The sequence below is a fragment of the Malaclemys terrapin genome, chromosome 1, assembly GCF_027887155.1.
Source record: "Malaclemys terrapin pileata isolate rMalTer1 chromosome 1, rMalTer1.hap1, whole genome shotgun sequence".
NCBI classification, from domain to species: domain Eukaryota; kingdom Metazoa; phylum Chordata; order Testudines; family Emydidae; genus Malaclemys; species Malaclemys terrapin.
The window spans coordinates 104130642-104154764 of record NC_071505.1 but is presented as its reverse complement, the minus strand read 5'-3'; the positions used below and the strand labels follow the sequence as shown (position 1 = coordinate 104154764).

Sequence of the window (24123 nt, the reverse complement as noted above, 5' to 3'; positions counted from 1 at the left end):
GTAGCTGCTAGCTTGTGCTCTAGTTTTAATTTCTTTACAAATGTTGTCTATCCCTATGGTTCCCTGGTAAATTGTTTTTACCCTCCCTGTTAAAAAATAAAACAAAAGCTGGGAGAAGTACCAGTACTTTTCCTCCATAATTCATCTGCCCTTATTCATTCCATATAGTAGAACCAAAGCTCTGAAAAATAGGTTTTTGAAGGCTTCTACAGCTAAAGTTTGTCATAGTTTGAACCATACTGCTCAAAAAACAGCAGATAAGCTGGTAACATTTCAGCCTTCTGTCCACAAAACATGATTCAGTCTCTGTGCATACTGGGTTATCAGACCACGGATGTTTGAAATGCAAGCTAGTAAAGAATGATTAGTTAAATATGGGACATTTTGTACTGCTTTCTGGATTTGATTTACCAGCACCAGATAGTAAAGTAATGAAACAGTTATTGTAACACTCTGATAAGGAGGAGAAAGAGGCAGAGAGAAGTTACATATTTACCAGCTGACTGATCTATCATATTGCCTGAAAGAGTGCACAGACATTTCCTATAACTATGCTGATATCCACAGGTAAACCATAAAGCAATTTCTACCCTGGTCTTTCCCTCGAGGGGCTTACAGACACCGCTTATGCCTTACAGCAAAACAAATTTAAAGTACAGCATCTGCTGGTTTATCTGGTGCTGCTTTCCTGATGTCGAAATTAACCATTACGTAGCTAGCCCAGTTGTAAGCAAGGTTACCCCATGAAAGTGAAGGGAGAAGGAAAAAAAGGGGAAGAGGTATCTCATCGACCGACTCCATTGACAGAGCCCAGAGTGAAGCTCTTTGAAGAGTCCCATCCAATTCTCCAGTAAGAAAGGTCACAGTGGTACAGAGCCTTGGAAGGGTGGACAGGGCAGGAGGGGATTTTATGTGAAGAACCCACATGGGAAAATACTATTTGTTGCTTCTGTAAATTAGTTTTGGTCTTTTGTTACATAGTGTTGAACATAAAGATAGTGGCCCTGATTCCAGAACCTACCATCTGGAAACATCCACAGTGACACAGACCCAGCAGAACACCTGTATGGCATCCTACCCTTCCCCCGCCCCAGCACAGGGGCATGCCACCGGAAGAAAGGACACATGGCCAGAATCTATTGCACTCTAGCTATTCTGAGCTGCCATGCCAGACCACTGAGAGCTGTTGCAGCACAGTGTACATTAATATCCCTTGGGGCTCCTCTAACTCATACCTCCAGAATCCTGAACATACAGAGGTGCTCTCTACCCCCGGTTTCGGTACTGAGTTTCCGCAGCCAGGACTGAGAATCAAGGCCAATATTTTACTCAAAAATCACCCAAGGGGAGTATTACATCTTCCTTTGTCTTTTGCATAAGACCGAGCACAGGTTCAGCACTTAACAACTAAAACTACCACAACAGCAGCTCCTAAAAGATGTTGGTTATATCAAAGAGGCCTTTGGCTTTTCCTGATATAACTGCAGCATCCATGCCACTTGGCACGACCAGAATATCAGTGTTTCTATTACAAGCTTGGCTTTGGGAGGATGTGAAAATCAGATGCTCAGTCTGAATCAGCTTCCCCAGACTTTGCATTTATGCTCAATGTTTTTAATGAAGTTAATATCAAAAAGCTGCAGCAGCTGCTCAGGATGGAACCTTCAAAAAAGTGACAAACCGAGTTATCATCTGGCAGGGACATAAAGTGCAGCAATCAAATTAACGCTACCAATGACACTTAGCTTACTGGCAATGAGAGCCAAAGCCCTGTGAACCTTGCCAATATTTTCTATGGTGAAAGTCAACTCCTTGTTTGTTACATATGGAAGGTGAAAATGCAACAGATATTTATACACTGTGCCCACCACTTTGAAACAATAAATATAAAGGCCCACCCTGTCAATTATGATTCAAGAGCCGATCAAAAGCATCACTGTAACAGGCTGGCAGCATTTGCCTGAAACCTCCACTTTGTTAAGCAGGTGTCGATCGTGATAGGAAAGAGTTTAGCAAACTTAATTTGGCAGAACTCACTTAAGCAGGTGACTCATTATGTCACCTGGATATACAGGAGGTGGGGGAGAAGTCCTGGGGTGTAAGCCGAGAAGTATTTTGAGAAGCAGCCAAAACTGGGTAGAAAGTTTGAGCTGATTTTTATGTTATAATTGTTATTTTCTTTGTGAGTGATGGGGCACAGTCTGGACTTCACATATTGCGTGGAGTATGTCTGTAGAGCAGGGTGGACAAGGCACCCGCTCACATCCAAGGAGATGATTTGTGCACTGTGCCCACAAGGCTGTCCAATTCAGACCCTGTTGCCAGACTTGGAGATTCCAATCCAGAAACGAGTACCAATACCAACTCATTACATCTAACCGCTGAGACGGAATGTAAGGAAGAAGCAATCTGTCACTGGGGGGCTCCAAACTTTTAGGACTTTAGAGATCATAACCACTTAGCCAGCCAAGTCACAGAGTCTCTTTGATCCTCTGAAATGACTCTACTGTAGTTCCAGCCAATTACCATGCAGTGATATAACTAGATAAGGTTATCTATCCTGTCCTCTCCCCATTTCCAAAGATAATTCAACTCTATCACCTTGATTTTGTAACCAAAGTCTCACGTAACCCTCTATTTGACTTTCAACAAAACTGTAGAATTGTCACATAGCTGCATGCACACAAAGCACCCTTGCCTTGCATCTTGAGCACATCCTTAAATATGATACACCAGACAGTATATACATAGGACAAAAGGAAACCCAGGTGTAAACTGGCATAATTCCAGGGAATGTCAATGGAAAGATACTCACATGCAGCAGGACTGGATTCTACCTTTCCTTTTCCTGTGCCGCTGGAGCAGCCTCTATCCTGAATGCAAGCACTTGGATTTTTTTAAGCATTTGTATTTTATGAGAAATTAGAGTTTTGTAATAATAGCACTAGGGCTATAGTTGGGCACAGCCCAGTCAGGTATGGTACAAATTATCCCCCTTCCCATTCAACTCTCACATCTTTCTTGCATAGTTTACTTTTCACCTGCAATACTTCAGCTATTCCAGTTCAGTGCCTCTCTCAAAGCCATACCACCCACCACACTAGAATATGGGACCTCCCATGCCAAACTCATTTTCACTTGTGACCTAAATCAATCAGGATGTGAACTAATGTGTCTGAAGGTGAAAGGCTAGTGCAATGACCCACTGTCGCTCCCTGGGGCAAATGCTGCATTTAAAAATTGTGTCTGCCACAGCAAGGCTGCGATACCAGCTCTTTGACCTTTAGAATGACCTACCACAATCCTCTGCCATCTGATTAGCATGGTGGCGAGTTACCATGCTCTACTCTCTCTTTCCTGTTACCAGCTGTAGTACAGAAGGGGCATTTTCTTCAGACCCAAAGGTAGATTTTTGGGGCCCCATCCACTATAGGACACTAACCAATTTTCCCACAGGAAAGGAGTGCAACTATGGAGAAATTATGAAGACCAAGTGCAAAATTCTTGCCTTAAATATGTATGTGCAGCTCTCAGTAAAGTCAGTGAGAGCCATGTACGTATCTAAGGGGAGGATTTGGCCAAAAGCAGGTACTCCAGAGTTCTTCTGTCCCTAAGCAAATCGAGGATGGCTTTGGCTGGTTTGCCATTCATTTGCTGGAGAGGTTGTTACTTTAAATAGCTCCAATTAATGCTACAATCACAGCATCTGAACCCAAAAAGGGATGAACCTTGAAATGGCAAAAACTAAATGAGTTTCTTCCTGCAAAGTCTTGAGAAGAGGATGGAAAAGCCAAAGGGAGCCAAAAAACCTTCCTTCAGCTGAACAAGCAAAGCCTCAGACAGCTAATTCCAGAATGTCAGAGGCTAATATGAATGGATGTCAACTAAAGCAAGCCCTTTCGTCAGACACTCCTGCAGTGCCAGAAACAGAAGCACAAGATTTCACTAAACCTTTAATCTGTTCTAAAAGGATAGATACAAGTCTAGTCAAGTACGCCTCATGCATAGTAATTTAGCCTCAGATGTCGACAACGGCAAACCTCACAGGCAACATAATCTACACTCAGTTTATTAAGCGCTTCAAGTGTTGCCTCGCACACCAAGTACGTGAGGTTAAATGCACCTCCAGTGCTCCCCGGTGTAAGCAGTACGTCACCAAGGGAGCATGGGTGCATGAAAAAAATGCTGCAAAATTCTGACAGCCCAGAGGCTGCAGCACATTCCATCAGTGGAGGAATAACTATAGACAAAGATCCTGACCTGTCCCTGCTTCCCAGAAGCCACAAGACACATCCTCCTCCCTAGGGAAAGCAGCCCCTAGAGCAGTGTTTCCCAAACTTGGGAGGCCGCTTGTATAGGGAAAGCCCCTGGCAGAACGGGCCGGTTTGTTTACCTGCCACGTCCGCGGGTCTGGCCGATCACAGCTCCCACTGGCCGCGGTTCGCTGCTCCAGGCCATGGGAGCTGCTGGAAGCGGCGAGGGCCGAGGGACGTACTGGCCGCCACTTCCAGCAGCTCCCATTGGCCTGGAGCAGCGAACCGCAGCCAGTGGGAGCCGCGATCGGCCGGACCTGCGACGCGGCTGGTAAACAAACTGGCCCGGCCCGCCAGGGGCTTTCCCTACACAAGCGGCGTCCCAAGTTTGGGAAACACTGCCCTAGAGGTTTATGGGGAAATCCTGGAAATTAGACCATTCCCATATGATGTCCATCTGGGAGAGGTTAGCTAGTTTCCTAAGTATTAACATTCCCTTCTATTGTATTTATACAGTGCTATAGATAGCCCTGGAACTCTCTATTTTTAACAACGTACTTCAAATCAGAACACACTAAAGATAAAACAAGCAAGTTCTAAGCCAGAACGGATTACAACAAGGAAACCAGAAACAATACCTAATAAGTAGTAATAATAAAACAGACAAGTTTTAAGCAAAGGGGTATTTTAAAGACCACCATCCCATCAGGCTCAAGATACTTCTAGGAATATCCATCTTTCCTTTCCACATAACTCTGGCATTCTGAAAAGGGATGGGAAAAATATTAAATTAAGTACACACATAAATAATTCACACCTGTCCTTTGGCCTCTGTCTCCTGCCCCAGCAATAGCTCTCCACAGAGATCAAGAAAGATCTATATGTCAAGCCTAGTTTTCAAGCACAAGAAATACTGTTTTGAGATAAATAACAACACTTTACAGTTACGTTTCATCTTCCACCCAAGGAACTCAAAGCACTTTGCAAATGAATTAATAATCTTCACAAAAACCATGTCAGGTAGGAAAGTGTTATCTCCACTTTGTAGACTGGAAAACTGAAACACAGGGAGGTTAAAGGGACATCGACTTGAAAAAAATCACACTTCCATGTGAAAATGATGTGCTTACTTTTGTTACAAGTAATCTCTTTCAGTTTCAGTAATGTTGGGGATTAGAGGTTGGTTTTTTTTTAAATTCCCTTCTATTTTTTCCTGTTTATTTATGTTGTGCTTTTGATAGCACTTTGTTTATAGTCAGTTTCACTGTTTCCTTGAAGATGCAGGCCCCTTCCCCAGGTCCTGTAGAAGTGTATTTGCCAGGAAAAGGATGGTGGAGCCAAAATTGACAGTAAACAAGCAGGTGCACTCACAGAGAGAAAGAAGAAGGGGGAAGAGGGTTGTGCCTGAAAGCATTTGGTGTGGCTCTTTGGCCTGTCCAAGAGACCCTTCTACACATAGAGGAGCGGGGGCGAAAACATGTTTAAAACAGGATTTTTAAAAAACAAATGTGTCAACATTCTATTTAAAAAGTTCTTTATAGTACAGAGACATCTCCACCCCCAACCCACTGTGGCAGCAGCCTGGAGGGTCTGTGATAGGAGTGGAGACCAGTAAGAAAGGTGGTCTAGGTGAACAGGGCCTACAGACAGGACCCTACCAGGACTCCCCACCACTGGTGGAAGGATCACTTGGCTTCTCAGCAGGATGCTGCTCCTGGATAACAGCCCATCTCCATTGTTTTTCATATCAATTTTTGGCTAGTGGGTCTAGTCCCCTGGCTATCAGGAATCTAGTACAATTTTCAAGCATTTTGTGGTTGCGATGTGATGGTTTAAAGTATGTGGGAGTGGCCAGGTGAGAGACCAACAAAGTAAGTTAGAAAAGGGAAGTATGGTAGAGGGAGATTTTAGAGTGGAAGAAAGGAGACTGAAAATATGGGGAAGGAAGTAATGAACATAATGTAGGGAAAGAGATATAAAGGGATTGGAGGAAGAAAGAGACAAAAAGATGATGAAAACAACATAAGGAAAGATAAAGCATGATTATAGAAGAGAAAAATGCAGAATTAGTGTTTCTAATTCTCATGATTTCATTGTGAATCTTGTGATATCTGGTGTTCTTCATTATGTCTCAGTTCCTGGAGACATGATTATGTGAGAATCTCAGCTTTCATTTAAAAAAAAAAAAAAATTAAGCTCTAGATCTCATGGTTGTAGCAAAAATGTAAAACGTGAGCCCTAAATGCTGAAAACTCCAAAGGCAACCAAAGAGACTCCAAATTAAGTATTTTTAAAATCTTATGATTTCTAAGAAAACCTCATAGTTTTTGAATGCTCTGAAAGCAATACTGTGGATTGAAGCCCAAAAAGAAATGAAGGCACTTAAAGGGGGCGGGGAGGAGAGGGTGAAAGAGATAGCAAGTCAAAATTTTAAAACATATGTAGAAAGGTGAATGACAATTTATTGTAATCAAACACAGCACACAATAAATAGTGCACAACTGTTTTATTCCTTTTCATTTCAGGAGGGTGTGCCAACATGTGTATTTTTCACATGGGCTAGAATGTGTAGGGATTAGGTACATTTTTCAAGTCCTAACTGGACCGTCTTTTCCCACCAAAACACACACACACAGATATTATATATATATAGGGGGAGAGAAAGAGAGAGAGATTCTGAGACAAAGACACTGAGAATCTCAGATACTTTTCAAAGAGACGTAAGTGGAGAAAAGTATATGAAATTCTCATTTTCTAGTCCATTCTCTCCTGCCTGTGTGGCATTGTTCCCCACAGTATATTCTCTTGTGCTTTGTCCAACATAATCACTTCTCTGTAGGACATACTACAGAACTTGAAATAACTGCTCAATTAAATTTCATTATTTAGAATGAATTCAAAAACAACTGAAATTTAATTTACACTAGTTATTAAGTTACAGGTAATTACATGGGACCATCTGCACAAAAATCAGTTGCAATTTAAAGCGCGAAATATACCATATGCAAAATGTTCACATTTTACAGTCAGTAGAAAAGAGTACTCCAGAATACACCATGTGGGCCAAAGGCAGTACAGTGATTTTCCCTCTCTGTGCCTCTGTTTCCCCTCTCACCATTTGTCTGTCTTGTCTGTTTTAGACTGTAAGGTCTTCAGGGCAGGGATGTGTCTTGCTACGCATAGATCACGTGCCTAGCACAGGGGGGCTATGATCTTGCATGGGCCTTTAGGTGCTACTGTAATACAAGTAACAATGGAATAAAGCTCACATAAATGGACTAATGTGTCTTGGGGTGGAGGAGAAACATGATGAAAATGGAATTCTCTGTGCCAACTACTCTTATGACAAGACAAGGGGAGCAGTACTGAATGTGGCCCATAACTCTTTTTGAAGGCCAGTGGATCAAGCAATATGTTGACCCACTGGGCCCATATCCCTGTGCTGTCCACAAGCCTCCTTGAATATTGCAGCAGAGGACTGCTCCACTGTGCTGTATGAGCAGGGAGCGTGGAGTCACCCTCAAGAGGCTCTCCAAGGCGCCGCCCCCATGCAGCAGAAAGTGCTTGAGTATAGTTCTATTTGGGCACCCAGGAGAGTGGGCAAAGCTTTCTCATAGGAACCTAAGGTCAGCTTTTCTGCTGCTTCTGGGGAGAGAAAGGGGGGGTGAGGAGGGGGGGGAACAGCCTCAAAGACTCACTGACACCACATAGAAAAATCGTGAAAGGCAACCTATTAAGAAGAGACATTTCTACTTATAATTTCGTGTAGTTGACATTTCTCTTTCACTGGTCTTTTGGTTATTGGAGGCATGTACATGAAATCAGAACCTCCGTTCATCTGTCGTCACTGCTTATTCCTCACATGAAGTCGTCATGCTCCATGGCATTAATCAGTGCCACAGTAACCAATTACACTATCACAAAGAAAAGACTATGGGCCAAATTTTCTGCTAGTGTAACTCCCCTGAAAACAGCTAAGTCCCAAGAGTTAGGCATGAAGGAAGCAGCCAAAGCAGACTGACACTTCAAAACAAAGATTCTGATTTAATGCTGATCTCCCTAGGAAGAAAAAAAGAAACAGGGAACAAGAAATAAGAAAAATATAATACACAGCATAAGCAGATTTGTTTTCCACGGAGGCCTTGGCAGCATTTTAACATTAGGGGAAAAAGAAACAGTTAAGCCCTTGTCACACTGATTTAAAAGACACAGGGAGATGATGGAGCGAATTGCAATCCCCAAAGCAATAGCAGTTCAGAATCATTTGGCTATATTTGCATTATAGTGAAATCATGTTAACAGTAATCTTAAAAATTGGGATTGAAATTTAAGTCTGTTTAAATCTTTTCAGAAACCAGTCCAGGATTTAGACCCCTATGGGGAACATTTATTCCAGAGATAACAGAAACGAGCAACAGTGGATACTATATCGTATATGCTGTTGCTTTAGTCAATGGGACACAGTAATAACAGGGTACAAAATATATCAGAAGGACAGAACAGGTCGTGCTGGTGGGAGAGTGGCATTATATGTGAAAAAAAGCATAGAATCAAATGAAGTAAAAATCTTAAATGAACTAAATTGTACTACAGAATCTCTATGGATAGTAATTCCATGCTTGAAAAATAAGAATATAGCAGTAGGGCTATATTACAGACCACCTGACCAGGATGGTGTTAGTGTCTCTGAAATGTTCAGGGAGATTAGACACTGTTAAAATAAAAAACTCAATAACAACGGGGGATTTCAGCTATCCCCATATTGACTGGGTACATATCATCTCAGGAAGGGAGGCTGAGATAAAGTTTCTTGACACCTTAAATGACTGCTTCTTGGAGTAGCTAGTCCTGGAACCCACCAGAGGAGAGGCAATTCTTGATTTAGTCCTAAGTGGAGCACAGGATCAGGTCCAGGAGGTGAATATAGCTGGACCACTTGGTAATAGTGACCATAATATAATTAAATTTAACATCCCTGTGGCGGGGAAAACTCCACAGTGGCCCAATATTGTAGCATTTAATTTCAGAAAGAAGAACTACACAAAAATGAGGAGGTTAGTGAAACAGAAATTAAAAGGTACAGCACCAAAAGTAAAATCTCTGCAAGCTGCATGGAAACTTTTTAAAGACACCATAATAGAGGCTCAACTTAAACATATACCCCAATTTAAAAAACATAGTAAGAGAACCAAAAAAGAGCCACCGTGGTTAAACAACAAAGTAAAGAAGCAGTGAGAGGCAAAGGCATCCTTTAAAACGTGGAAGATAAATCCTGAGGAAAATAGAAAAGAGCATAAGCTCTGGCAACTGAAGTGTAAAAATATAATTAGAAAGACCAAAAAAGAATTTGAATTACAGCTAGCCAAAGTCTCCAAAAGTAATAGCAAATTTTTTTTTAAATACATCAGAAGCAGAAAGCCTGCTAAACAACCAGTGGGGCCACTGGACGATCAAGATGCTAAAGGAGCACTCAAATACGATAAGCCCATTGCGGAGAAACTAAATGAATTCTTTGCATCGGTCTTCACTGTTGAGGATGTGAGGGAGATTCCCAAACCTGAGCCATTCTTTTTGGGTGACAGTCTGAGGAACTGTCCCAAATTGAGGTGTCATTAGGGGAGGTTTTAGAACAAATTGATAAACGAAACAGTAATAAGTCTCCAGGACCAGATGGTATTCACCCAAGAGTTCTGAAGGAATCCAAATGTGAAATTGCAAGACTACTAACTGTCATCTGTAACCTATCATTTAAATCAGCTTCTGTACCAAATGACTGGGGGATAGCTAATGTGACACCAATTTTTAAAAAGGGCTCCAGAGGTGACCCTGGCAATTACAGGCCAGTAAGCCTCACTTCAGTATCTGGCAAATTGGTTGAAACTATCATAAAGAACAAAATTGTCAGACACATAGGTGAACATAATTTGTTGGGAAATAGTCAACATGGTTTTTGTAAAGGGAAATCATGCCTCACCAATCTACTAGAATTCTTTGAGGGGGTCAACAAGCATGCGGACAAAGGAGATCCAATGGATATAGTGTATTTAGATTTTCAGAAAGCCTTTGACAAGGTCCCTCACCAAAAGCTCTTAAGCAAAATAAGCAGTCATGGGCTAAGAGGGAAGGTCCTCTCATGGATTGGTAACTGGTTAAAAGATAGGAAACAAAGGGTAGGAATAAATGGTCAGTTTTCAGAATGGAGAGAGGTAAATAGTGATGTCCCCCAGGGATCTGTACAGAGCCCAGTCCTATTTAACATATTCATAAACAATCAGGAAAAAGGGGTAAACAGTGAGGTGGCAAAATTTGCAGATGATACAAAACTACTCAAGATAGTTAAGTCCCAGGCAGACTGTGAAGAGCTACAAAAGGATCTCACAAAACTGGGTAACAAAATGCCAGATGAAATTCAATGTTGATAAATGCAAAGTAATACACATTGGAAAACATAATCCTAACTATACATATACAATGATGGGGTCTAAATTAGCTGTTAACACTTAAGAGATTTTGGAATTATTGTGGATAGTTCTCTGAAATCATCCACTCAATGTGCAGCAGCAATCAAAAAAGCAAAGAGAATGTTGGGAATCATCAAGAAAGAGATAGATAAGAAGACAGAAAATATCATATTGCCTCTATATAAATCCATGGTACGCCCACACCTTGAATATCGCACGCAGATGTCTCCCGATCTCAAAAAAGATATATTGGAATTGGAAAAGGTTCAGAAAAGGGCAACAAAAATGATTAGGGGTATAGAACAGCTTCCATATGAGGAGAGATTAATAAGACTGGGACTTTTCAGCTTGGAAAAGAGGCGACCAAGGAGGGATATGATAGAGGTCTATAAAATCATGAGTGGTATAGAGAAAGTAACCAAGGAAGTGTTATTTACTTCTTTTCATAATACAAGAACAAGGGGCCACCAAATGAAATTCATAGGTAGCAGGTTTAAAACAAACACAAGAAAGTATTTTTTCACGCAACGCACTGTCAACCTCTGGAACTCCTTGCCAGGGGGTATTGTGAAGGCCAATACTATAACGGGGTTCAAAAGGGAGCTACATAGATTCATGAAAGATAGGTCCATCAATGGCTATTAGCCAGGATGGGCAAGAATGGTGTCCCTAGCCTCTGTTTGCCAGAAGCTGGGATTGGGTGACAGGGCATGGATCACTTGATGATAACCTGTCTGTTCATTTCCTTTGGGGCACCTGCCATTGGCCACTGTCAGAGGACAGGATACTGGGCTTGATGGACCTTTGGTCTAACCCAGTATGGCCGTTATTATGTTCTTATATGGCTGCATATATTTGTTGACTAATAAATAGAAATAAAGGGTCAAACCTAGCTACATTACTATATAGGCAAGGGGGTTTGGGGATTTCCTCCAGTGCTCCCCACTCCCATTCTCCATCCATTGTATTGTAGTTTAAATAAATTATCAAAATAATTGAAACCAGAGTGATTACATTGTGTTATTTTGACAGAACAAGGAGTAATGGTCTCAAGTTGCAGTTGGGGAGGTTTAGATTGGATATTAGGAAAAACTTTTTCACTAGGAAGGTGGTGAAGCACTGGAATGGGTTGCCCAGGGAGGTGGTGGAATCTCCTTCCTTAGAGGTTTTTAAGGTCAGGCTTGACAAAGCCCTGGCTGGGATGATTTAGTTGGGAATTGGTGCTGCTTTGAGCAGGGGGTTGGACTAGATGACCTCCTGAGGTCCCTTCCAACCCTGATATTCTATGGTTCTGACAAATAAAATGTGCAGAATTTTAAAATATTGTGTGCAGAATTTTTAATTTTTTGGTGCAGAATTCCCCCAGGAGTACACTTCCTATGGCTAAGCTACTGCAGCTTCTCTCTGGATAACCATGCCACCAGGGCTGGCTCTGGCTTTCTGGCCTGCGGCGCGGCCGGAGCCAGGGTGCAGGGGGACTCCCTGCCCTGCAGATGTGCCCTGGCTAGCGGGGAGAGAGAAAAGGGGGGCGGCCAGGGCTTCAGCAGGGCACTGCCACGCGGCCCCTCCCGCAGTGCCCCCTACCAGGAGGTATCCACACCACTCCGGTCGGCTGGGAGGGAAGGACGGGGGCTGCCCTGCCGGGCTTGCTGCAGTGCGCTCCCATCCTCCATGCCGCTGCCCCCTACGGGGCAGCCGGAGCGGAACAACAACAACAACAACAACAACAAAAAAAGCGGCCGTGCCGGCCTAGGATTGAGCGGAATGCCGCCTCCTACAAGCTGCCGCCCCAAGCACCAGCTTGCTCGGCTGGTGCCTGGAGCCGGCCCTGCATGCCACTGTAAGAACCTCTCAGGGAAATTACAGTCTTGTCATTGCCCAGTAGGTTGTTCACAAAACCTTTCTGTTTAAAGGTTCCCAAGCAAGCAGCTCTATCTATAACCACCCTTCTCAAGTTTTACAGATGTTTGCCCAACTTCACTGCTGTCCACGTGTCACATCAAAAGGTATTAGCAAAAATACAGACAAAGGTTCATTGTTATCGTACTTCTTTAAGGCCAGGTAATAATTACCAATGTTTTCCATAGAGCCAGTTTCCTCCCCAGGTGAGCAAGCAGACCCCAACTGTGGTTTTCTTCCAGTGAGTCTTGAAGGTTTTAAACATTCTGACCACCCTGGCCATGTCTATCTTCACGGGGCAATGCAGGAAGAGGACGGAAGATGAGAACTTGGAAGTCTCAGTGTGATGATCTAATAACAAGATTAATTCAATGAGAGCAGAGGCAACTGTGATATTATTGCTTCTAAAACTTCTGCTTCTTTTCCCTTCAAGGAAACTAGACATTGACCAAGAGCTGTAAAACACCTATTGATAGAGGGATGGATCCATCTGCACAGTTAGCCTGCACAACAAAAACGCTTTCCACAACAGGAAAATTATTATAAGGTCACCTAACCATCTCTAACTGGGGAGGAAATCCTCTCCTCCCTTGGCAGGTCAGTAAAAATGCTCTTGGTTTCTGCATACCACATACCTAGGGCCCTATCAAATTCAGCCAGGAAAAACACGTCACGGACCTTGAAATCTGGCCTACCCCCATGACAACTGGTCTTTTGCCTGCTTTTACCCTATACCATACAGATTTCACAGGGGAGACCTATGTTTCTCAAATAGGGGGTCCAGACCTAAAAGGGAGTTTTTGGGGGGGGGGTCGCAAGGTTATTTTAAGGGGGGATTGTGGTACTGCCACCCTTACTTGTGCACTGCCTTCAGAGCTGGGCAGTCGGAGAGCAGTGACAATTGACCAGGTGCCCAGCTCTGAAGGCAGCACCCTGCCAGCAGCAGTGCAGAAGTAAGAGTGGCAATACATACCATATCATGCCATCCTTACTTCTGCGCTGCTGTCTTCAGAGCTGGGCGGCTGGAGAGTGGCGGCTGCTGACTGAAGGCTCAGCAGGCAACAGTGCAGAAGTAAGGGTGGCAATACCATACCAGGCCATTCTTACTCCTGCGCTGCTGCTGGCAGCAGTCCTGCCTTCAGAGCTGGGCTCCCAACCAGCAGCCGCCTCTCTCCAGCTGCCCAGCTCTGAAGGCAGCTGCCGCCACCCGCAGCAGTGCAGTAGGAAGGGTAGCAGTACTGCAACCCCCCCCACACACACACATACACACACCCCTCCTGTTTGGGTCAGGACCCCTACAACTACAACACTATGAAATTTCAGATTTAAATAACTGAAATAATGAAATTTATGATTTTTCAAATCCTATGCCGTGAAATTGACCAAAATGGACGTGAATTTGGTAGGGCCCTACATATACCCACTCAGTGCCTATACACCACACACAGTTTTCACCATGGAGGGCTCCATCGAGTGCAAAAAAGAACAAATGAGAGACACTCTGTGCTGTACTATACATGAGGGCACGCAACTAATTGGACAGCCCAATGCCCTCTGTGCAGCCTACAAGACCCAACCCTCACACCCTGCAGCCTGTGCATCCACCCTGTCCCTACAGCCTCTGTGACCCCTGCTCCCCACTTGCCTTGTAGCCTCTGCACCCCTCGCCTGCCCTACCCCTGCAACCTCTATGCCCCCTGCCTGCCCTGCTCTTCCTCGCCCTGCAGCCTCTGTGCCCCCCCCCCCGCCTGCCCTTGCAGGCGCTATGCCCCCTGCCTGCCCTGCTCCTCCCTTGCCTGACCCGCTCCTCCTCAGCCCCCCGCCTCCTCGCCCTGCAGCCTCTGCGCTCCCCCCTACTCCTCCTTGCCCTGCAGCCCCTGGCCCGCCCGCTCATCCCACAGCCTCTGCGCTCCCCCCTCCTCCTCGCCCGGCAGCCTCTGCACGCCCCCCCCCGGCTCGTCCCGCTCCTCCTCGCCCTAAAGCCCCCGGCCCGCCCCTCCTCGCCAGCAGCCTCCACGCTCGTCCCGCTCCTCCTCGCCCTAAAGCCCCCGGCCCGCCCCTCCTCGCCAGCAGCCTCCGCGCCGCCTGCTCCCCCGCTCACCCTGCAGCCTCTGCCCGGGGCAGGGGCTTCCGATGCTCAGCCGGGACGGGGGTCCCTGCAGCCCCCGCACGCGCCGCACTCCCCTTGCTGCAGCCTCCTTCCTGCCGCCGCCGGAGCACGACCCCGGCCTGTCCCCGCTGGAAACAGCTCCCGCGCTGCTTGGTTCCGAGCCCCGCGGGGAGGGGAGCTGGCCTGACTCGGTCCCTGGGCCACCTGGCCTGTAGTAAGGGGCGCCCTTTGGGGCCCGAAGCCCTGTGATAGACTCATAATAAAATGGGTAGAGTTGGCAAATACACAGTCCCATTAATTTGACCAGAGCTGGAGGAATTGGGCCCATCTGGGAGATATACAAACCCCAATGAAATTAATTGAAATGGAATCACTTTTTTGAGAAATGAAATTAAATAATACTGCAACTGTAATGGGAACTAGCCCTCCCCTCCCTTCCTTTATACCAATGGGGCCCAAACTTTAACAACCTGTGAACCCCTTTCACTAAAATGTCAAGTCTCACAAACCCCCTCCTAAAAATGAATATTTCCAGGGATTTTCTCCTTTACCTCAGTATAAACTATAAAAAGTAGTGATCTTGGAAATATAAGCATGTCATAAAAACACATTTTATTACACAGTATTTATTATTAATTATTATTATTACAGTATTTTTATTACATGATGAAAACGGCAACACTCTTCCAAGATCTCACTTTCGTAGCTTGTATCACTTTGAATAAGCCTGTTATAAGACAAGGCTCCTATGTTTCATCAAGGACTATCAGATGTGAAACAGCATGAAGGTATCTAAGAAGCCAACTCAGAGTTCCTCCTACACAAGCATTCAGGTCTTGAGCAGTCCAGGCAAACAACGAACGTTACAACAAGCTTAAACTTGTTCTTCATAATAATTTTAAAAACAATACAAGCTGCCTATTTATTTGAAAAACAGCAAAAAATATCCACTTCCCTTTCCATTTCTTATAAGGAGTCTTGAAGTTTAAATCTCCTCAGTGTGCTAGATATGCTTGCTTTGATCTGCTTAGCTCTTGGAAGTCCAGAGGCTCCGAGCTGCTTGCCCCGTGCTGCCCAGGGTCCCTATGGACAGCTCTGTCCACCATTAGGGAATTTTCCCCCAAGGACCCCCTGTAACACTTTGTGAACCCCCAGGGGTTCACGAATCCCAGTTTGGGAACCACTGCTTTATACATATCTTGCTCCATGACTCACTCATTTAATAATGGGATACTCTTTGGAGACTAATTTTAGGCAGTGTTTAAAGTCTCTCCTACTGGATCGCTTGGTAAAGTTGGTGCAAACGAACAGTGTGTGTTTTAATATGGTTAGATGTAAATGAATACATCTAGGAAAAAAGAAGGTAGGCCATACTTACAGAATGGGGGACTCTGTCCTGGGAAGCAATGACTACGAAAAAGATTTGAGGGCTTTGGTGGATAATCACCTGATCATAAGCTACAGTGCAGGGCCGGATTAACTTTTTGTGGGCCCCCATTGGGGAAATAGGTCATGTGATGGGGGGTGGTCCGCAGAGCGAGGGGCCGGTTGGGGGCAATGAGGCGCAGAGCAGCGGGAATGGCCCGCCGCCCCACTCAGCCCAGCACAAGGGCACTGTTTACAAACCCACAACTGCTGCGCCTCATTGCCCAGCCCTGCGCTGCCAGAGTGCCCCTTCCACACTGCCCCCCTGCCCAGTGCCCTGCCCTTATGCCCAGCGCCCCCTCACCCAGAGACTTCCCCCACAGACCCATTATGCCCAGTACCCCCTCGCCCAGAGACCCCTCCGTCTGACCTACTGTCCGGCACCCCTTTCACAGTCCCACCATCACAGCTGTACAGTGCCCCATATTCCTGAGGGAATGCTGCATCAAATTCTGTGCATAACATTTTAAAATTCTGCAATTTTTTTTTTTACAATAAATAGATGTGGATGCTCCACCATGGCAGTGGAGAGCACAGGCCAATGGCTGCATGGAGGTGGGAGAATACCCTGCAGCCTCCCCCGCCCACCTGGGACAGGGACTGGGCAGTGAGACTGAACCTGACCCTGACACAGCACAAGGGCCATTCATGCCACAGAAACACCCTGGGGCCCTGCCCCTTTTGCGCCAGGCACAGATGTGGGCAGAGAAGTTCAGCCTGGCAGCAGGATCCAAGTGCAGAGGGATTTAGTGTGGGGGGATCCAGATGCGGGTAAGAGGGTTCTGTGTGGGGCAGTCTGGGTGCAGGCAGCTCAGTGGGGGATCTGGATGCACAGGGAGGTTCCAGGTGCAGTGACAATGGGAGTCTGCAGTGGGGACGAAAGTGGTTGGAGCTCAGCGGGGGAGGTGTCTGGGTGCAGGGGAGGTGGGGTTCATTTGGGTGGGGGTCTAGGTGTAGGTGGGGAGGGTGTCTGGGGTGGGGCTCATCGGGGTGGTACAGATGCAGGGGAGGTGGGGCTTGTCAGGGTGAGGGTTTAATGGGCCTGCTTAACAGGGGAGCCCCAGCTGCTGCCAAGGGGATCCGCATGCTGGGCCCCCGCTTTCCCTATCCTCTTCTCTTCTCCATCCCATGCCCCTTCCCCACCACTCTGACCAGCCCGACCCTGCTCCAGTCCTCAGGGGAATGGCTGGAGTGGGGGCGGGGTGGAGCAGGGGGGGCAAGAGGCAGGGCTGGGGCGGAGCAGGGGTGGGAAGAGAAGGGGCGGGGGCTTTGGGGAAGAGGCGGGATGGGGCAGCTTTCCTGGCCGGTGAGTTGGCCAGGGGATTGGGCTGGCCTGGGCCCCTTCTGATTGTGGGCCCAGCGCCATGGGAAACCCGGTACTACAGTGGGATCCTGTGGCCAGAAGAACTATTGCAATCCTGGGGTGCATAAACGCAAATCTCAAGTAGGAGTAGAGAGGTTATTTTACCTCTGTATTTGGCACTGGTGCAACCGCTACTGGAATACTGTGTCCAGTTCTGGTGGCTACAATTCAAGAATGATGCTGATAAATTGAAAAGGGTTCAGAGAAGAGCCATGAAAATGATTAAAAGATTAGAAAACGTGATTTATAGTGATAAACTCAAAGAGCTCAGTCTATTTAGCTTAACAAAAAGAAGGTTAAGGGGTGATTTGATTACAATCTATAAGTATCTACACAGGGAACAAATATTTAATAATGGGCTCTTCAGTATAGCAGAGAAAGGTGTAACATGATCCAATGGGTAGAAGTTGAAGCAAGACAAATTCAGACTGGAAATAAGGCATACATTTTAAAAAATGAGAGTAATTAACCATTGGAACAATTTACCAAGGATTATGGTGGATTCTCCATTACTGACAATTTTTAAATCAGGACTGATTCTAAAAGATATGATCGTGAAATTATTTTGAGGACATTCTCTGGCCTGTGTTATACAGGAGGTCAGACTAGATGATCACAATGGTCCCTCCTGGCTTTGGAATTTATGAATAAAGGTTTTTTTCAGTGAGTTATTGTGTGAACTGGGAGTCAGGAAACCTGGGTTCTATACCCAGCTCCACTGCTGACTCACTGTGTGATCCTGGGCTAGTTACTTTGCTATTCTGTGCTTACTTAGTTGTTATGCATATGTCTTGTTATGTGTATGTTCCCCAATATGTACGAATCTCTTCCACTTGCTAAAATCCTCTTCCAGAGCAAAGTAACCCTTACCCAGCTTTCACTCACCCCAGTCCCCTTCACTAACCATCCTCCAACCCACATGTCTCACACCCCATCCTACCTTACCACCCAGCTGCCCTCTGTACTCTCTCCACATGACATTCCTGGGCAAGTCATCCTAAGTACCCTCCACATTTGCCCCTGAAAATCAGTCCTATGCCTTAGTACAAGTCGTCTTCTGATAACAGGGACTCCCAGGGCTACGAGGGCCTCTCCCATTCTTTCTCTGCCCTGTCCAGTCGAACAGCCTGCATGAACAAATAGCTGGCAGCGTCTCTCATACATAAGAACATGAACATGATGTCTGTTTAGTCCATCTGCTTTCTGACTCCTCCTATGCTCATAAGATCATCATGCATATCCAGGAAGAAAAGGTGATAGGGGTGCAGAGGCTTTAAAGTCACCAGCTGGCACACACTTGCTCCTGCTACAGCAGATGTAGCTGCTGCTGGTACAATTTCTAGGAGTAACTGTTTTTTCCACAGGCCACATCCTGGGGGCCTTATGCCTCTTGCGAGAAAGGAGTCGTTCCCTCCACTGCTTTTCCAGCTCCCAGGTACAATACAACTTTCATTCCTCTTATGTGTTGGGGACAACGCACATGATGGTGCAGTCATAGTTCTTTGGCTATTAAAGAAGCCTGTCATGGAAGTGATGTAGGAGAGAATCCATGGGGGCATTCCACCCTTAGCATTTTCATGTACAGAAAACAGACCAAAACCTATGGGTTCTTTCCCCTGCTGTGAGATATCTAATGTTTCATTTTATGCTCTGGAACAAATTGTCTCTGGAATAAAAGGTCTGTTTTGGTGTGATTAACTGCTGATTAACATTTTAGGTACATCCTGATACAACAAACATCCTTTACTGCTAAATAATCCAGCTATTTCTCTGTACAATGCACCTGTTGTGTTGTTAAATGTTCTAAATATGTCCACTCATAGATTCAGAAATTCCAAGGCCAGAAGGGCCTTGTGATCATCTAGTCTGACCTCCTGCATAGCACAGGCCATGGAATTTCCCCCCAAAAATTCCTAAAGCAGATCTTTTAGAAAAACATCCAAACTTGATTTAAAAATTGTCAGTGATGAAGAATCCACCATGACCCTTGGTAAATTGTTCCAATGGCTAATTACTCTCACTGTTAAAAAATTATGCCTTATTTACAGTCTGAATTTGTCTAGCTTCAGCTTCTAGCCCTGGGATCATGGTATACCTTTGTCTGCTAGCTAGACTGAAGAGCCTATTATTAAATATTTATTCCACATATAGATACTTACAGACTGTAATCAAGTCATCCCATAACCTTCTCTTTATTAAGCTAAATAGATTGAGCTCTTTGAGTCTATCACTATAGGGCATGGTTTCAAATCCTTTTTTCAGTCTCATGGCTCTTCTCTGAACCCCTTCCAGTGTATCAACATCGTTCTTGAATGGTGGGCATCAGAACTGGACACGGTATGCCAGCAGCAGTCACAGCACTGCCAAATACAGGATAAAATAACCTCTCTCCTTCTATTCAAGATTCCCCTGTTTATGCACCCAAGGATTGCATTAGCCCTTTTGGCCACAGTGTCACACTGCTGGCTCATGTTCAGCTGATTATCCACCAAAACCCCCAAATCTTTTTTCAGAGTCAGAGTCACTGCTTACAGCGTCATACTTGGTGTGCTGCTGAATGTTCCGGTTATATCCAGGTAGAATAGGATGACTGAATGTCCTACTTTTTGTAGGATTGTCCTAATTTTTGCCTGTCTTAAGGCAGTGTGGCCAATTGGTCTCTTTGAGTCTTTTAACACTCCCATTCTCCCTATTTTGTGAAAGTATAATATGTAGTTAAAACTTTTTAAAATGCAGGGACACTTTATGATGTGTCAGAAATAACTGGCAAATAATTATAATTTTATTTCCTAGGCAAATCTCTTCAAACATATCAAGTGCACATATGCTTATTGAAGACTTCTGCCATGGCAAGGGTAAACGTTTAAAATAAAGCCATATTTTAAGTATGTAAACACACACGCAAAACAATCTGGAAAATGGTTAATGTCTGAAGCATTTTCTATGCTTGGGGATCTCTGAAATGGCCAAATGGAAATATATCAAAGTTCATACGCAGAAAAACACCTCTGGGCTGAATGTAAGCATGAGAAATTTAGTTCAAAGAATAATTGTCTATCAGCACCAGTGCTGGGGCCCGGCACCTCTAGGCTTGGCAGCTCATAGCCCAGCACCTTTGGGATTGCTGCATCAGTTATGAATGTAAAAAATTGCTTGAGCCCTGGTACCTCTTTCATTACAAATTAAGCACCGATCAACACCTTAAAATAGGATTTGGAATAACACTGGGGAAAAGGTTTTAGAATAAAATTGCAAAAGGGCCTTTCCATAAGGTTAGTGGGACACTACAATAGCAAAATCGGTCTTTGTATCTACTTAAAGTTAGCTTTCAGCTAGGTGCTTTCTGTTGAAGGTAATCACATGGGAAGCAAGAACCTCAGATGGTGTAAATCAGTGGATTTCAATGATACCGTGCAGACTTACAGTAGCTGAGAATCTGGCTTAGAAGTTCTAGATGACGCTTTCAAGTGAGCGGTAGCCACTAGTAACACTAAAGAAAACAACAGATTTTATGCTTGCCTTATTATCTGGCTTTGCTTATGTACTGATGCAGAGTCCTTGCTGAAATCCCTCCTGGCAAAAATACATGTCCTATTTTTTGGCTGTGGACAGCTGATCACCCTAAAGGTAGATCACACCTACTGTGCTGCTGAATATACTAAGTACCTTCTTCCAAGCATTCAATTATTTTTCATACAATGTTAAAGGCTATTGGTAGCACAGCAGGTGCAGTGGAAGACAAGGTAAAAGGTCAATCTAAAACACCCTCTGGATTCTATACTGTAGTCATTTTTTAATCTAAGCAAAACAGTTCTGCATTTGCAGCCCTTTTCAGACTGAAGGAAGCTGAAATAAATGTTTTCTTCTCATCTGATTGTTGGAGGGTTTATGTAGGTTGGAGGGAGTCAGTGTTCAAAAGATTGGCCTGTCAAAATGTTTGTTATGGGAGCTGGAGATGTATCACCTGAAATTAGCCCACAAATTGTTTGCAGTTGTCAGGTGATGCCTCATCCCCAGTTACTCAGGTCTAACCCAGTTTGAAGGGTAATGTTTTTCTCATCCTACCAGCCTGCCTGCACTACCACTGCCAAGTTTGCCAGCAGAAGCAGCCTGAGAAATATGAGACTGTCTCTGGGACATCTTTGTTTTCAGCTTACGTAAATTCACTGCATGTCAAAGATGCTTGACTAACAGCTCTATAGCTTGATTCCTCTCTTTAGCCATGCAGAAGCTTCAGTAGGAGCACAGGCAATGGAAAGCTTCTCCCCACTACCTGGCCAATATCCTTCAGTTGCTCACCCATATGGGGCAAAGTAGTTGAGTCTTCATGGCTTTTTACACTGAGTCTATGTCTACACTACCGCTGTAAGTCGACATATGCTACGCAACTCCAGCTACGTGAATAATGTAGCTGGAGTCGACGTACCTTAGGTTGAGTTACTGCGGGGTCTATACCGCAGGGGGTTGATGGGAGAAAATCTCCCGTCGATTTACCTTACTCTTCTCATTGGAGGTAGAGTACAGTGGTCGACTGGAGAGCGATCTGCAGTCGATTTGGCAGATCTTTACTAGACCCACTAAATCGACCGCCGGTGGATCGATCTCAGAATGTCGATCCCCGCTGTAGTGTAGATCTGCCCTTAATCTGCCCTAAGACCACCAATTAGTGCACTAATTCCACTGTGGTGGTAGACTGTGACCTGGACCTGTCCACTGAGAATGGGACTGAAGTTACTTTCTTGTTTCATATAAGCCATTGAATTCATCAGCTGATATGTACTTTGGGGTGGCATTTTCAAAAGCACTATGAGTTATAAACCCAAATTCCACTGAAAGTCACTGTTGAACAGTACAGGTTCAAATTCAGGATCTGAAGGCAACAGACCTGGGCTCAATTCTGGGCTGCATGTGGAAAGTGAGAACTGCTTTATTGGGTAATTCTAGTGTAGCCGACTAAGTTGCACCATGCTGAATCTCTAGTTCGTTCTTACACCAGAAATACACAATGCATACCGGAGTGTCTTTAGGTAACTGGAAGAGCCAAGGCTGTGAGCCTTGCACTTACACGCCCATCCCTATCTGTTTGTTCCATTCTTTCATCTTTGCAGCAATGGAAAATGGAGATCCCTGTATCATACTACCAGTCTGCTGGTTAATCCAAACCCTGACCGCTTATATTCAGCCAAGGCAAGGGTGTGGTGGTCGTGGGACATTCTAGGGCTACAATCAAGAGCTCCCCCACCAGTACCAGAGCCCACTCCAACCCAGTGGTGACTGTACTTCAACAAATTCCCTGCATGATTCTCAGTGGCAGAAATGGAAACTGCCAATTGGCCAACTGCAGCACTCAATAGGAGTTGCATGCTTGATAGGCCAGAATACGACCATATTCTTAACCAAACAAAGGCAGCAGAGTTCCTGGTTACTACCCTGTTTCCCCGAAAATAAGACAGTGTCTTATATTAATTTTTGCTCCCAAAGATGCGCTAGGTCTTATTTTCAGGGGATGTCTTATTTTTCAGAAATGAAAAATGCCTTATTATCGGTGGATGCCTTATTATCGGGGAGGTCTTATTATCGGGGGGATGCCTTATATTACAACGAGAGGCAAAACTGTAAGTAGGCCTTATTTTCGGAGGATGTCTTATTTTCGGGGAAACAGGTTATCTTCCTCTCCCTGCACACTATTTATGTTCAGCTGGTCAGGAAAAGGACGTGCTTCTTGCTTCTGACACAAAACACTCAGGCTTTCATTTTGTCAGTGAAGAAACTGCAGCTTCACACTCTCCCATTGTCTCTGACCCAATTAGGGGATTGTAATCCAGTCTCTTTCAGACCACCAGAATCTCTAAAACCAGGCCTGGTTTAGAATAAGGTGACCAGTCCCTTTTCATTGAAGCAAAAATCTTTCTCAGGATTGGAAGAGGGCCCACTAGGTGGCTCTCCAGATCAGGCTGTTAGAAGGGAACTCTGGCCTTGTAAGCATACACATTCCTCCAGCTATGATACTCTTTGGTAGGCTGGAGCCTTTCTATCACTGCTGAGCCATAGAAATAGGCTTGGCTGCAGAAGGCAGCTGTTTTTCCCGACATGAGGTGGGATCCCTCAATAGACTTATGTCTCTGATGGGTTTCCCAGTTAGTGTTTCCCTCCTCACGTCTTTCAATTTGTGTGTCTATCCTCTTTGCATCTGCTGGGTCTGCTTGTTACCTTTTCTTCCCTAGCCCCCACCTTCCAACACAAGTCACGGCCTGGGATAGGGGAGGAGAAAATAGGCAGTTCGTGAAGCCAAGCTGAGAGGTTTTCTGGACTGCAAGAACAGAAAAGGTTCAGGATGGGCTCTCTTGCCCTCATTTCTGACACTGCCCGAGGCTGCTGGTCCCCCGGCTAGTCACATCTGTAGTTAATGCCTGCTTCACTGGCTTAGAGAATGATCTAAATTACACTGGCAGAGTTTTGGTTGGGTACCTCAGAGAAAATCTGCCTGGGAATAACATTTCTTCCTTTCCCGCCACGCTTTCCTTTTGCTCTTGTACTAGAAAAACAGGTTCTGGGAGGATTTCTTTACCTTCCCCAAGCCAGAAATTAGAAGGGATGCTCCTGACACAGCAC

General features: G+C 45.0%; 1 protein-coding gene across 1 annotated transcript in view; it reads right to left on the bottom strand.

Moving 5' to 3' along the window:
• Positions 1-14843, bottom strand: part of AGK (acylglycerol kinase) — a 56979-nt gene extending 42136 nt beyond the window's left edge. Inside the window, exons 1-2 of the mRNA XM_054034041.1 lie at positions 14715-14843; positions 12787-12964 (exon numbers count right to left, since the gene is read on the bottom strand). Of these exons, the coding sequence (XP_053890016.1) occupies positions 12787-12896 (110 nt within the window). The 5' untranslated portion in view covers positions 12897-12964; positions 14715-14843. The remainder of the gene's footprint in view (positions 1-12786; positions 12965-14714) is intronic.
• Between the last annotated feature and the right edge of the window lie 9280 nt (positions 14844-24123).